Source organism: Quercus suber, unplaced genomic scaffold, assembly GCF_002906115.3.
Source record: "Quercus suber isolate HL8 unplaced genomic scaffold, Cork oak 2.0 scaffold_47, whole genome shotgun sequence".
NCBI classification, from domain to species: domain Eukaryota; kingdom Viridiplantae; phylum Streptophyta; class Magnoliopsida; order Fagales; family Fagaceae; genus Quercus; species Quercus suber.
Window position 1 is genome coordinate 102518 of NW_027069512.1, and position 13237 is coordinate 115754.

The 13237-nt window shown below is 33.1% G+C and overlaps 3 protein-coding genes across 3 annotated transcripts; 1 reads left to right on the top strand and 2 right to left on the bottom strand.

Annotated features, from left to right (window-relative positions):
• Positions 1-3600: 3600 nt before the first annotated feature.
• On the bottom strand, positions 3601-5612 carry LOC136066792 (uncharacterized). Its single transcript, XM_065771643.1, has 2 exons — positions 5097-5612; positions 3601-4659 (listed from the first exon to the last, which is right to left on the bottom strand). Exons 1-2 carry the CDS (start codon positions 5132-5134, stop codon positions 4107-4109), a joined length of 591 nt encoding a protein of 196 aa, XP_065627715.1. The 5' UTR covers positions 5135-5612; the 3' UTR covers positions 3601-4106.
• Positions 5264-5653, bottom strand: LOC136066800 (probable inactive receptor kinase RLK902). Its single transcript, XM_065771683.1, has one exon. The coding sequence runs from the start codon at positions 5651-5653 to the stop codon at positions 5264-5266; it is 390 nt and encodes a 129-aa protein (XP_065627755.1).
• Positions 5654-5794: 141 nt separating this feature from the next.
• On the top strand, positions 5795-7550 carry LOC112013870 (probable glutathione S-transferase). The gene is made up of 2 exons (XM_024046248.2): positions 5795-6401; positions 6951-7550. Exons 1-2 carry the CDS (start codon positions 6090-6092, stop codon positions 7308-7310), a joined length of 672 nt encoding a protein of 223 aa, XP_023902016.2. The 5' UTR covers positions 5795-6089; the 3' UTR covers positions 7311-7550.
• Positions 7551-13237: the final 5687 nt, after the last annotated feature.

The following is a 13237-nucleotide window of genomic DNA, read 5'->3' on the forward strand; positions in this document are numbered from 1 at the left end:
CTTGTAATTGGGTAGATCTAGGATGTGTTTAATGCTTCAAGGAACAAGGTTTCAAGTTTAAGTATTAAAGTCATGCAAGTCTGTCCAAGAATCAAGTAAAGAAGTGTTGGATTTTAAAGCTCAACAGCTAGCTCGACAGCTAGTATCTATTGAGGCTTAAAAAGCTGTTTAAGCACGATGCTCGACAACTACTCGATAGATACGGTATCTGTCGAGGTTTATGAAAATTAGTTTTTCAGATGTGATTTTCACTCCAATCCATTAATAAATGTTTGGGCTTTCTTTTCTCACATTCCTAAACATATATAAGTATTGTTTTAAGGGCCGTCACAACTGATGAAACTTAATGCAAAAGTTTTTCACAAGTATATTGTGAACAAAAGACATATCTCCTAGTTCATCTTTCTATTCAAGAAGATGCTGTGTTTGTACACCATAGAGTTTTATAACCAAGGAGCTTCGTGATCTTCATCGTGTTGATGAACTGAAGAACTTTGCAGCCAACATCTTTCTCAAGTCGGTGAGTAAGCCGCGTACTGGGATCCACGCATCGAATTGGTTAGTCATGTACTAGGAGCCGTGCATTGAAAAGGAGAGATTGTCACTACAAAACAAGTCCAATTGGGTATTGGGGTAAGGGTTTAACTGTACGTTGGTATAAGGTACTAGGATTCCTTTACTTATAACCACTTGTTGTGATAATAATGAATTCTTGGGAGGGGTGACCTTAAAATCACCCGGTGGAATTTTTGCTATGTAAGTTTTCCCCATTCGTAAACAAATCACCGTGTCAATTTATTTTCTGCTGCACTTTAACTTAGTTGGTGATTTGTTTGTGCTACCACGCTTAGTGCATGCAAATTGAATTAATTAATTAACTTGGCTAATTAATTGGTTAATTCATCATAAGGGGTTAATACATTCTTAGCCTATCAAGATATATACCAGTTTGGCTGGGAGTACTTGAAGAACCAGCTGGTGTCAAAGTTATGAAACCTAATGACTTCCCTCGCTTGCAAGTATGGATAGAGAATTAGGGAAAACCCCGTACTCAAGGCCAACCTTCGTGATCCCCATGAACTATTGGCCCATTCCAAGCAGAAAAGGAGGTCCTTTTGGCATCAAAAATTGCATAACTTAAAACTCTCTCTCTAATACTGTCTTAATAATATTTTACTATTTCGTCATGCCTTGCAATAATTATTTTTAACTTAACGTAGGCAACAGGGGCATTAATATTTGTATTTTTCTTTTATGAAATAATATTTTGTATGCGTCAAATACCAAATTAGTTAGAATACAATAAAGGTTAGCGAATGAAGCAGATAGTCTCATTATTGGTTTGTCATCATTATTTCCTGTGCATAGGATTTATTATATGAAATTGTATTACAGTCTTCCATGGGTTATGAACTTATGATTTTGAGTAACAATTTATAAAAAGTAGTAGGGGTTGGTTCCAACTACCAACTCTCACTCTAAACTACTACATTCTCCCCATTAGGCTTCAGGATAAGAGTAGATATGGCCATGGGACGGGTTTGGATTGGCCCAACCCAAACCCAACACCCAACACCCTATATCCGAAACTTGAATCCCTGCCCAACTTGTTCTTCCTTCTCAACATAAATTCTTAAAAGAAAAGTTTTGAATCCTTCTCAATCTCAATTCTTGATTAGTAGACTCATGACTTTGGCATTTGATAAAATGGCTCCTCAAGTTTGGCTTAATTTCAAATAGACCTCTTATACTTTCTCTTTTAATGCAAAATAGCTCTTAATGATTGCTCTTTATCGTTAAATCAAGACACCAATTAGTTTCTGATGTAGGTGAGGATTGAACTTCAAATCTCTTATTCGACAACAAGTGATTTCACTAATTATGTTAACTGAAACCCACATATTCCTAAGATATCATAATAGACAAAATGACCATTTTGTAAATTGTGAGGACTAAAAATGCATGTGACTACTTTATTAGTATTTTTTAATAAAATTTAATTTGAAAAATTAATAATTTTAAAATAAAAATTAATAATTCTTTTTTTCTCATTCATGAATCATAAATAACAATATTGATAGACAGGTTTGATTAGTGTTCAACGCATTGAAACATTGAATGCAATTCAGATATGACCCGTTTCCAATTTTGAATCCAATTTTAAAAACATGTTAGTCTCGTATCCTCTTTAGATCTAATGAACTATAGGACACTAACAGAAACTTTATCCTTGCTAGACCTTGTATTAGTAGTACAAAACTAACATTTTTCTTAAATGTTAAATTTAAAAAATAAATAAAATAAAAAAGAACTACTTAAGCAAAAACCAAAAACCAAATGGCAAAACAAATGATTGAGAAATAGAATGAAAAAAAAAATTATTTAAGAGAGATCAAGAAGTGGAGATGAGCCCGGATGCAATGAAACAAACAACTTGAATCTGCATGTTGTTCCAAGATTGAAATATTGAATAGAAGTTCTCCACATTATCAACCGAATAGCAGCAAATGTACTAGTTTGAACTCGAAGGCATGTTGTGCCCATTTAAGTTATTGGGCTTGGTTTTTGGGCCAAAGAGATTGGTTTTAGCCCATTTCTAGCACATACTTATATATTTCTTGGGCCAATCAAGATTCTTTCTTCGATTAAGTTCGGATCTAGTACACATGCCGCCTGCATTCAAGTTTTTTTTTGTTTTTTTTATTTTGAAAAATTGAATTCAAGTACCTTGTTCAGAAAATCAAAATACTAATTTCCAAGAAAATAGGATAGAATAAATAAATGAAAAAAAAAATTGGATTTAAGCTCAAATTTTCTATTGTCATCTCACTTAGGTGTTGGATCCCTCTTCCAAAAATCTCAAGTTATAAATTAAAAAAATAGATACTTTGTTAATTGATAGGATCTATATCTTCCCTGCTTGCTTCTTATGCACCATGAAATTAATGCATTTAAATACAGTTTATTTAATAATTTATTTATAATGTGGAACAAAAAATTAAAAATTAGCTTATTTTTAATAAACTAAAGTTAGATCTATGAAAAAAATATTAAACAAAAAAAACAAAAAGCTGAAAGTCGTATCAAACAACACTAAGCAGCCATTCAGATATATCAAGTCAATGAAGGAAAGAGCGGAGGATATATATATATTTTTTTTATTTGATTAACATACATGATCAGATATATCTGTTTACACCATATTGGATCTATCTAAGTGGAGTCAAACTTGGCAACTACTTTAATAAAAACAAATTTTATCGTAATCTCGGGTCTGAGAATCTCACATGGGAAAAGAGCCCATCATGTTAATAAAATAAAAATATTGGGGTAAACAAGCTTGCAAGTTAAGTTAGCTGCGCAGGCAGGTCACCAACTCTATGTGACTATGTTTCACATGACAATTGTCTTTAACTAATTCCCTTTATGACGCGTGGAAAATTATAATTTTACCAAATATATATATATATATACCGGGAATACTTTTCTTGGAAATAGAATTAAGTTAAACCATAAACGAGTTCATTTGACATTTGTTAATTCATGCTAATAACTATATGTGTAACATTTTTTTTTCTCATAAATGGGAACAATTCATCAAAAAAAGAAACATATCAAGAATTAGTACGCAGATACACAGCAGACTACCTGCACATCAGCAGCTAATTAAGCCAAAGACACATAAAAATCAGACAAACTAAAATAGAACCAACTGTTTAGAACTGATTTTTTTAACTCCTTTATCAAACTCAATATGAGACCTACTGTTTGGTTTCAAACATTGCAATATTGCCTCTTCAAATTCAACGTTGCCATTGTGAACTCTTACACAACTATGTATCCTGATGTGACAAACCATGGCCGACAGGACCTTGAAACACCCTTCAAATCTCTTATGCCCCATCGCAAGACCTCATGCCAACATCACCCTAAATGCCTATATTATTTTCCAATCATAACAGCACAACATGAGACCAAATCCTTTTGGTAAATACATGTCTAACATGGAAGAAACCTCTCAATCTGCCTGCAAACTTTTATAGTTTCTTCCTAATCAGAGACTGAAACTGCTATACAAGCCCTGTCATCCCTCTTTTGCATCACAATTAAGCTTCCGGAGGCCTTTCACAGGCTTCTTTCACTGCTTGGCTTTCATCATTAGAAGCATTCCTCTTCAATGATGCAGAAGCATGCTCTTCAAGCTTCCATGAAATTTCAAAAGGAATTGCTGGGAAATTTACTTTTTCATTCTGGAACATCACTCGATTTCGTAGCCTCCAAATGTAATCCATAATTATTGCTGCCATAAGAACAAACTGCTCCTTGGTGACCTGCTCATGTAACACATGAGCTGGAGGAACGACTATATTCTTAATGATATCAAAGCTGTTATTAACATTTAAAGATTCAATACAAAATCCCCAGTTTGAACTAAACCAAGCTGCTTTTACTACAGAACAGTTTCTGAATAAGTGTAGGCATGTTTCGTTTTCAATGTCACACAAAGGACAGCAAGTAGTTTCAATCTCACATTTTTGCTTCATTTGAGCTTCTGTTAGTAAGATATCATTTGCAATCTTCCATAGTAACATTTCATAACGCTGATGAAGCTTTAAATTCTGCAAACTCCCCAAAAGCTCTTCACCCACCTCTGTGAATCTGTGTGATTGAGAAATACCATTAATTAGCTGATCTCATATAGAATCCTCCTTATTTATTTAAGATGCACGTGTCCCAGTTTATTAGGCCTGCTGCTCAGTAGCAATGGCGATTTGATAATGGCATTAAATGACTCTTCATCAAATAAGCTTTTTAACTAGCTGAATTCCATCCATGGCCATTTGTTTGAAAATCAAATAATGCAAATCTAATTTTCTACATATTAAAGCTATCGGAAAAAGCAGGTTCAACACATTAAAATATTATATTACCACATGATTCTTTGCAAAGGCAAATTAGAGATTACCATAACAGTTGAAAAGTTGAGTACATTCATTCATCTAGCATTTGATATTAGTTAATATAAGCTAATAACAACAAATATAATAAATGATTGGATGAACCCAAGTGAGAAAATAATTAGTCAAGGAATGAACCTCTCAATCCGTCTGAGTTGTTTGGTGACATCTACCATAGTTGGCCTTCTATGTGGGTCTTTCTCTGTACATACCAAGGCAAGGTCCAACACAGCTTGTAACTGTCGCTGTAAACTAGCACCTCCTTCCCCATCTGCCAAGATTGTAGGATCCACAATCTCAATTAATCATAGAACAAACCTCTCAATCCGCCTGAGTTCTTTGGTCACATCCACCATCGTCGGCCTTCTCTGTGGATCCTCCTCTGTACATGTCATGGCAAGGTTCAGCACAGCTTGTAATTGCTGCTCTAAACTAACTTCTCCTTTCCCTGAAAAGATTGCAGGATCCACAATCTCATTTATGCAACAAGCCTGAGCACATGTATGAATGTATGCTATTAAGCTTGAATATTTATCAGTTGCTAATCGAGTTATATTATATGATTTCTCTCCAGTTAAAAGCTCTAGAAGAAGCTCACCAAAGTAATATACATCCGATTTTTCAGTTACCTTGCCCGTTGCTTCCAATTCAGGGGGATTGAAGTAGACATATAATGTGAGCCACATGGCCCACATTATCAACTTCCCTTTACTCCAAGTTGTATACAATTCAAAGCAAAGGAAGTCTAAGCAGGCTCATCATTTTGACCAATTGCAAAAGATAAGTCCAACTGTTTAACTATGCTAGAGTACCAACTTGGCAGGAGCAGACTTTTGTCTCGGACGCTAGGCAGCTGATGCATCAAGGAATGACTGCTATTTTGTTTTATGTACCTAAAGTTATCATATCCTATGTATTTTTTGGTTTCCACTGTGTTTCCTTAAAATTTTGCAATCTACTAGGTTCCCTATGCATATCTATAATCTTTGTGTGAACTCTATGGAGCCTTAGCCTCTTTATTATTTTTCTCCACCAATATATTATGTTTATCAGGTATCAAAAAAAAAAAAAAAAAAAAGATAAGGCCTCCCTTCCCCACAACATTGGAAGAAAATTAAAAAAAATCTATCTATGGAGGAAGTAAAGCTACTAGGATTCTGGCCAAGTCTATATGTTCATCGAGTTATATGGGCACTGAAACTCAAGGGTATCAAATATGAATATGTAGAACAGGATGTAATATTCAACAAGAGTGAAATGCTTTTGAAGTACAACCCAGTCCATAAGAAGGTTCCTGTACTTGTTCATGGTGGGAAACCCATCACAGAATCCATTTTCATCCTCGAGTACATTGATGAGACTTGGCCACAGAACCCTTTGCTTCCAGATGATCCTCACGAGAGAGCTGTGGCTCGGTTCTGGGCAAAGTTTGGAGAGGATAAGGTAATTATGCATCACTAATTAATTATTATGTTTATTCTTGCATTGCATAAAATCAGACCTACAACCTTTTTTTTTTTTTTGATATAATTTCACCTACAACTTTGTTCTCCTTAATTGTTAGTATTTTTTTTTTTTTTACTTTTCATTTATACATGTGAAAGTTTAAAAGTATTTGCTTGATTTGTAAATGTCAATTAACTAAAGATGAAAAAATAAGAGGCCAATAAAAAGGGTGATTGTCTTTTCTTTTACTTTTTTGGTATATTTGATTTTTTATTTGTTTATATAGACATGATATGATAAGATTTAAAGTTATAGTATCAATTCTATAATAATTTTTAGACATTGATTTTTAGTATATATAGGCAGAATTCAAACTTAAATCTCTTATTAGAAGAGAAAATATTTTACTGTTGAATTAAACAAAACTCACATAAATTTGATTAATCTAACTATTATAAACTGAACAAAAACAAACTTTGAACATTTTTCTAGACTTAGATAATAACATGTTACTCGCTCTAACTGTATACTTTTTGAGTGATTTAGAACAACAACTTGTTTGGCTTCTGTATAACTGCTGGACAAGAACAAGTGAAAGCAACAGAAGAAGTGAAAGAACTTCTAGGAATCCTAGAAGAGCATGGTCTTGGAGAGAAGAAGTTTTTTGGTGGCAGTGACATAGGACTGGCTGACTTAGCCTTTGGATGGATAGCTTGCTTGCTGGAAATCCTTCAAGAAGCAGCTGGGGTCAAAGTGTTGGAAGCTGATAGCTTCCCTCGCTTACAGGCATGGATCAAAAACTTCAATGAAATTCCAGCCATTAAAGAAAGCCTTCGCGATCACAATGAGCTGTTGACATATTTCAAATGGCGAAGAGAACACTTGATGTCCTCAGCAGCATCATAAACATATTAAACACTACTAGCATCAGCTTGGTCCGCAATTCAACAGCTTGTGTGCTCTCAGTCTCTGAATCTAAATCCCAAGATATGTTATTCTACAAATAAGTTTGTGTGTCTGAGTGCAAAAGACATGGCAGTGTGACTGGTAATTTACTAGATGTATAATGTTACAAGTAGAGGCTTGCAATTATTGATTTTTTTCAATTTGAAAGTAATAAAATTCAACCTATTTTCCTTCATAAAATTCAACTAGTCTAGACTCTAGAAACACATCTCACCCTTGGTCATTTCCAGTATAGGCTCCAGGTCTCCTAGCGCATTACATTACAGAAATGACCTCAGGAATGCCACTGCTCGAAAGTTTTACCACTCAAAGAAATATAAATAAAAAAACTTACATGACATGAATATCCCGATTTAATTAGAGTACTAACATCTTCCTCCCTCAATTAAAGATCTAGAATTTTGATTGAAAATTAGACGACATTTTTTTTTTTTTTTTGAGAAAGAAAAAAATTAGATGACATTAGTGGCAACTCCAAAAAATTTTCTAGGAGGGCCAGTAGTGGTGGAGTTAGGAATTTGTCATGGAGCAATTAAAAAATAAAATGATTAATTTATATTTATATATATATATATATATACAACTTCCATATTATATACAATAATCTAAAATGAATGCAATTTAGTCACAACAAAAAAATCATCCTATTGCAGCATTTTTTTCCCAGCCCTTTATAAAACCGCCGTAAAAAAGAAGCCTGTACCAACGCTTTTTGAAACCGCTAGTATAGAAAACCCTATAATAGCAACTCAAAACCGGGGCTTTATAAATTGCTACAATAGGAGGCCTATAGCGGCGGTTTTCAAAAACGCTGGTATAGGATGCCCTATTGTAGCGTTTTATAACTGCCGCTATTGGTTAGGGTTTTTTTTTTTTTAAATTAATTTAATTTTTGAAACTATCCTATCCCGACGCTTCAAAAGTGCTAGAATATGGTTATCCTATCCCAACACTCTAAAAGCGCTGGAATAAGGTTACTGATTTCCCTAATAAGAAAGACCTATACCGGCACTTTTGGAAGCGCTAGAATAGGTAGACCTATTCCAACACTTTTGAAGCGCTGGGATAGGATCACTCCATTCCCTTATGGATCCCTTATGGAGAGAGACCTATCCCAGCACTTCTAAAAGCGCTAGGATATGTCACCTATAGGGATTTGTTAATTAACAAATGACCAATACTCCCCTAAACCTAGAAAAATATCAAAGTACCCCCAAAACATCAAAAAAGAGCAAAACACCCCCGATACCTAGAAAAAGACCGATATACCTCCCGAAACCTAGTAAATGACTGAAATACCCCAAAACATCAAAAATGACCCAAGCACCCCCTAAGACATCAAAAATGACTGAAGTACCCCTCGTGTCTAAAAATAGCCAAAATAATATCAATTACTTGAATAAGACCAAAATACTCCTATAAGTCTGGTAAATGACCACAATGCCCCCAGAAAGACAAAAAATGTCCAAAACACAACAGACACCCAAAAAAGGACTAATACACCCCTGAAACATAAAAAATGGCTGAAATACCCACAAAACATCAAAATGACCGAAATACCTCCTAAAAGCTAGAAAATGACAAAGGTGGAAAACCACTCAATTACTTGAATAATAACCAAATAGCCCTATGAATCGAAAACATTACCACAATGCCCTCATAACCACACAAAAAATGTCCAAAATACACCCAATACAAAAAAAAAAAAAAAAAAAAAAAAAAAAAGGCTAAATTACCTCTGAAACCTAAATAATGACTAAAACACTCTCAAAACTTTAAAAAATAAGCAACCCCCCACCCCCCAAAAGCGCATAAAATTAAGAAAATGCCCCCCGAAACATGGAAACGGACCATAAATATCCCCCTATGTTTGAAAAAGATCAAAATACCCCTCGATGAGTAAAATAAGACCAATATACCCCTATAAATCAAAAAATGACCACAACGCCCCCGTAATTGTTAGAGCTGTCTGAAATACACTCAAAACCTAAAAAATAATCCATACACCCCTAAAGCGTAAAAAATGATTGAAGAACCTGTGAAGGCTGCATTATAATGACAGAAAAATTAGAGAAATGTTATAGCATGACCGAAACACCCCCAAAACATAAGAAATGATCTCATACCCTTTAAACATTTTAATAATTTCTTAAGTTCCAAGGGCATTTATGTCATCTTTTAGGCTTAGGATGTATGTGTGTAAAAAGTTTTACTACATAGGGGGTATTTCTTCATTTTTTTTGGGTTTATGGGGGTATTAGGATCATTTCCTTTAGTCTTAGAGTGTATTTTTAGTCATTTTTAGGGTTTAGGGGTACTTTGGTCATTTTTAAAGTTTCTAGGGTATTTTGGTGACCTTTTGGCTTAGGGTGTATAGTGGACATTTTTAATGCCTATGGGGCATTTGGTTCATTTGCAGTTGTCGGGGGTATTTTGGTGTCTCAACCATTTTTTGAGTTTGTGTGGTAGGTTGGCCTTCTTTTAGTCTTAGGAGCTTAGTCGTTTTTAAATGAATATTAAATTATATTTCTTCCAATTTTGGTTTTTTCTTATGATTCAAGGGTATTGTAGCCTTTTTTAAGGCTTGAATGGTATTTAAGTTATTTTTCTTACTTCGAAAGTATTTCAAACATTTTTTGGATGGTAGGGTTGTCTCAGCCATTTTTTGAGTTTGTAGGGTAGGTTGGCCTTCTTTTAATCTTAGGGGTATTTTCAATCGTTTTTAAATGAATATTAAATTATATTTCTTCCAATTTTGGTTTTTTCATATGATTCAAGGGTATTGTGGCCTTTTTTAAGGCTTGAATGATATTTAAGTTATTTTTCTTACTTCGGAGGTATTTCAGAAATTTTTTGGGTGGTAGGGGTGTCTCAACCATTTTTGAGTTTGTGGGGTAGGTTGACCTTCTTTTAGTCTTAGGGGTATTTCAATTGTTTTTAATGAATATTAAGTTATATTTCCTCCAATTTGGGTTTTTCTTATGATTCAAGGGTATTGTGATCTTTTATTGTCTTCAATGATATTTCAATTATTTTTCTTGCTTCAGGGGTATTTCAATCATTTTTTGGGTGGTAGGGGTGTCTTAGCCATTTTTTGAGTTTGTGGGGTAGGTTGGCCTTCTTTTAGTCTTAGGGGTATTTTAATCGTTTTCACTAAATAATAGATTATATTTCCTCCAATTTTGGTGTTTTCTTAGGATTCAAGGGTATTGCGGTATTTTTTTAGGCTTCAAAGGTATTTCAGTTATTTTTCTTACTTCGAGGGTGTTTCAGCCATTTTTGGGTGGTAAGGGTGTTTCGGTCATTTTCAACATTTATAGACGTAAGTTGGCCTTCTTTTAGTTTTAGGGGTATTTTAGTCATTCCAAAGTAATATTAAACTATATTTTACTATTTTTGGTCCTCGAGTCTCATCTTAGATTTTTTTTTTTTTTTAGTTATTACATTATATTTTACTAATTTGTAGTGAGGAATTATATTTTATTAATTTGATGTATTAAATTAAAATATATTAAATTAGTTTGAAGTATTAAATTAAATTAAATTTTGTTAAATTGAATTATTAAAAAATATTTTTATTAATTAATATATTTTATTTTATTAATTTGTAGTGTTAAATTTTATTTTATTAATTTGAAGTATTATATTAAATCTTATTAATTATTAAATTATACTCAATTAATTTGTAGTATTAAAATATATTTACATAGTTGGAAGTATTAATTATATTGTTATTCATTAGTAAATTATATTTTATTGACAATTGTAGTATTAAATTTAATTTTAGTAATTTGAAGTATTAAATTATATATTTGTTAATTTTTAGGATTAAATTATTTTTTTAATTATTAAATTATAATTTATTAATTTGAAGTATTAAATATTATTTTATTAAAAAAAATACATAAAGAGCTATTAAGGCAGGCTTGATTTTCGCCAAAACAAGTTATATTATCGTCATAATAAACCTTAGCCTATTCTTTCTTTATTGCAGCAACTTTAAATCCGCTATAATAGGTCAATTTTGTCATAATAAAAATCTATTGAATTCCCTCTAAAACTCTTCGGTTCCCACCACAATTTTGACACTTTGTGAGAGACAGCGCCCCCGACCCCCTTTTTTATGGAATGTTAGGCCAAACCCACGTGAATGGGTGGAGTCGTGTTATTACCTCTCAAAATGGAGGTTCAACTGATTATATTTTCCCCTTCAAATTAAGGGTTTTACAATGAAGTCACCACTTATTTAATTATTGGAATAAAAAAGAAAACCAAAATTGAAAAATTCCTTATTTTATTTATTGAAATTGAATTTACATTGATCATAGGAAATTACATGGCTTTGGTTCTAGATACAATCTAAGGTAAAGTACATGGCTTTGTTTCCTAGTTACAATCTAAAAATCGAAAATTATATGGATAAGTATTTGATCTACTAACCCTTGATCTAAGCTCGGAGGCTATATTACAAGGTGGGAAGGTTTTAGGCACCCATCTTGCCCGGTGAAACCGGTCTTCTAGACTATGGTGGCCAACATTCATATCATATCATCCAATATGTCAATCAATTTACATGTTGAATTTATTGTGTGTGTATGTGATAAATCCTAATTCAATTTACTAAGCATTGCATTTGAATTGAAAAATAAATTCCAGTGAATATGTGTGGATGGTGATAACCTAGATTTAAGGATTTGAAAGAATTATTAAACAAACATATTTTTCATATTTTTGATGTGGATTTAAGATTAAAACTAGTAATATACATGAACATGTGATGAACAACCAAGAACATATAAGAACAATTAAGAACATTCAAACATATTCAAGGGAATTTAAATGATTACTATCATGCTTTAATCTTAAACTCTCATTATGGCAACACAAGATCCATATGGTAAAGGAGGAGACGTTTGAGGGAGATCCTAAGGGTGGAGGAAAAGAAGAGTTAGGAGAGGGAGAGTGAGTCTCATTCAATACCTTGAGTCTCAGGAAGACCAAGATATGACAAGACTACTCAACTTCACTAGAACTCAAGATAGGAGAAGAGATGGAGGTATTTTGTGTGCTTTGGAATGAAGGAGAGGGAGCGTTTATATAGTAGTGGTGGAAGAAATATGAATGGAATGCCATTTAATGAGAGTTGACAAAGAATCATGAACCTAGACCTTATTTTAGCCTTGGGGAAAATCTGGTGCATTAAATGAAGAGATTGGTAGGAGTGGGGAGCAAGCCAAAATTCGGTTTTCCCGTAGCTGCTATAACAACCTATAGAGCTAACTTCGAAAAATCATATCTGACTCAATTCTGATCGGAATTATCTCGTTCTTGTGCTCAAATTGAAGCTCCGGATATCTAGTTTCTGGGAAAATTAACCTCATTCACATATTCAAAATATTCTGAGAGATATTGATGAAATAGTGAGCAGAGATCATTTGTTAGAAAATAGTTTCAGCTCAATTAACATTAATAGGTCCCAAATTAGCTCCCAATTAACATTAAATGGCTCCAATCACTCTCATTTTAGACTTAATTGGTCCCAAATTTACTTTAATTAAAAGATAATTATACAAATTACTCATTGAATAATTAATGTTTAACTATCTAATTAATTAGATGTATGCAACCTCACTATAAAATGTAGTCCTAACCAATCAAATTATGATACATCATTGATCTCCAATTGATTACACTTATAACCAATTGATTACACTTATAACCAATTGAAATCAATTATTCATAATCACATATAGTCGAACTCAATTTATGATAGTGCATCTCGGCCATTAAAACTTGATTTGATGATAACTTTCAATCCGGTGGTCCGATTAGGACTTATGACCTGTCGATTTGATCGTTACAACATC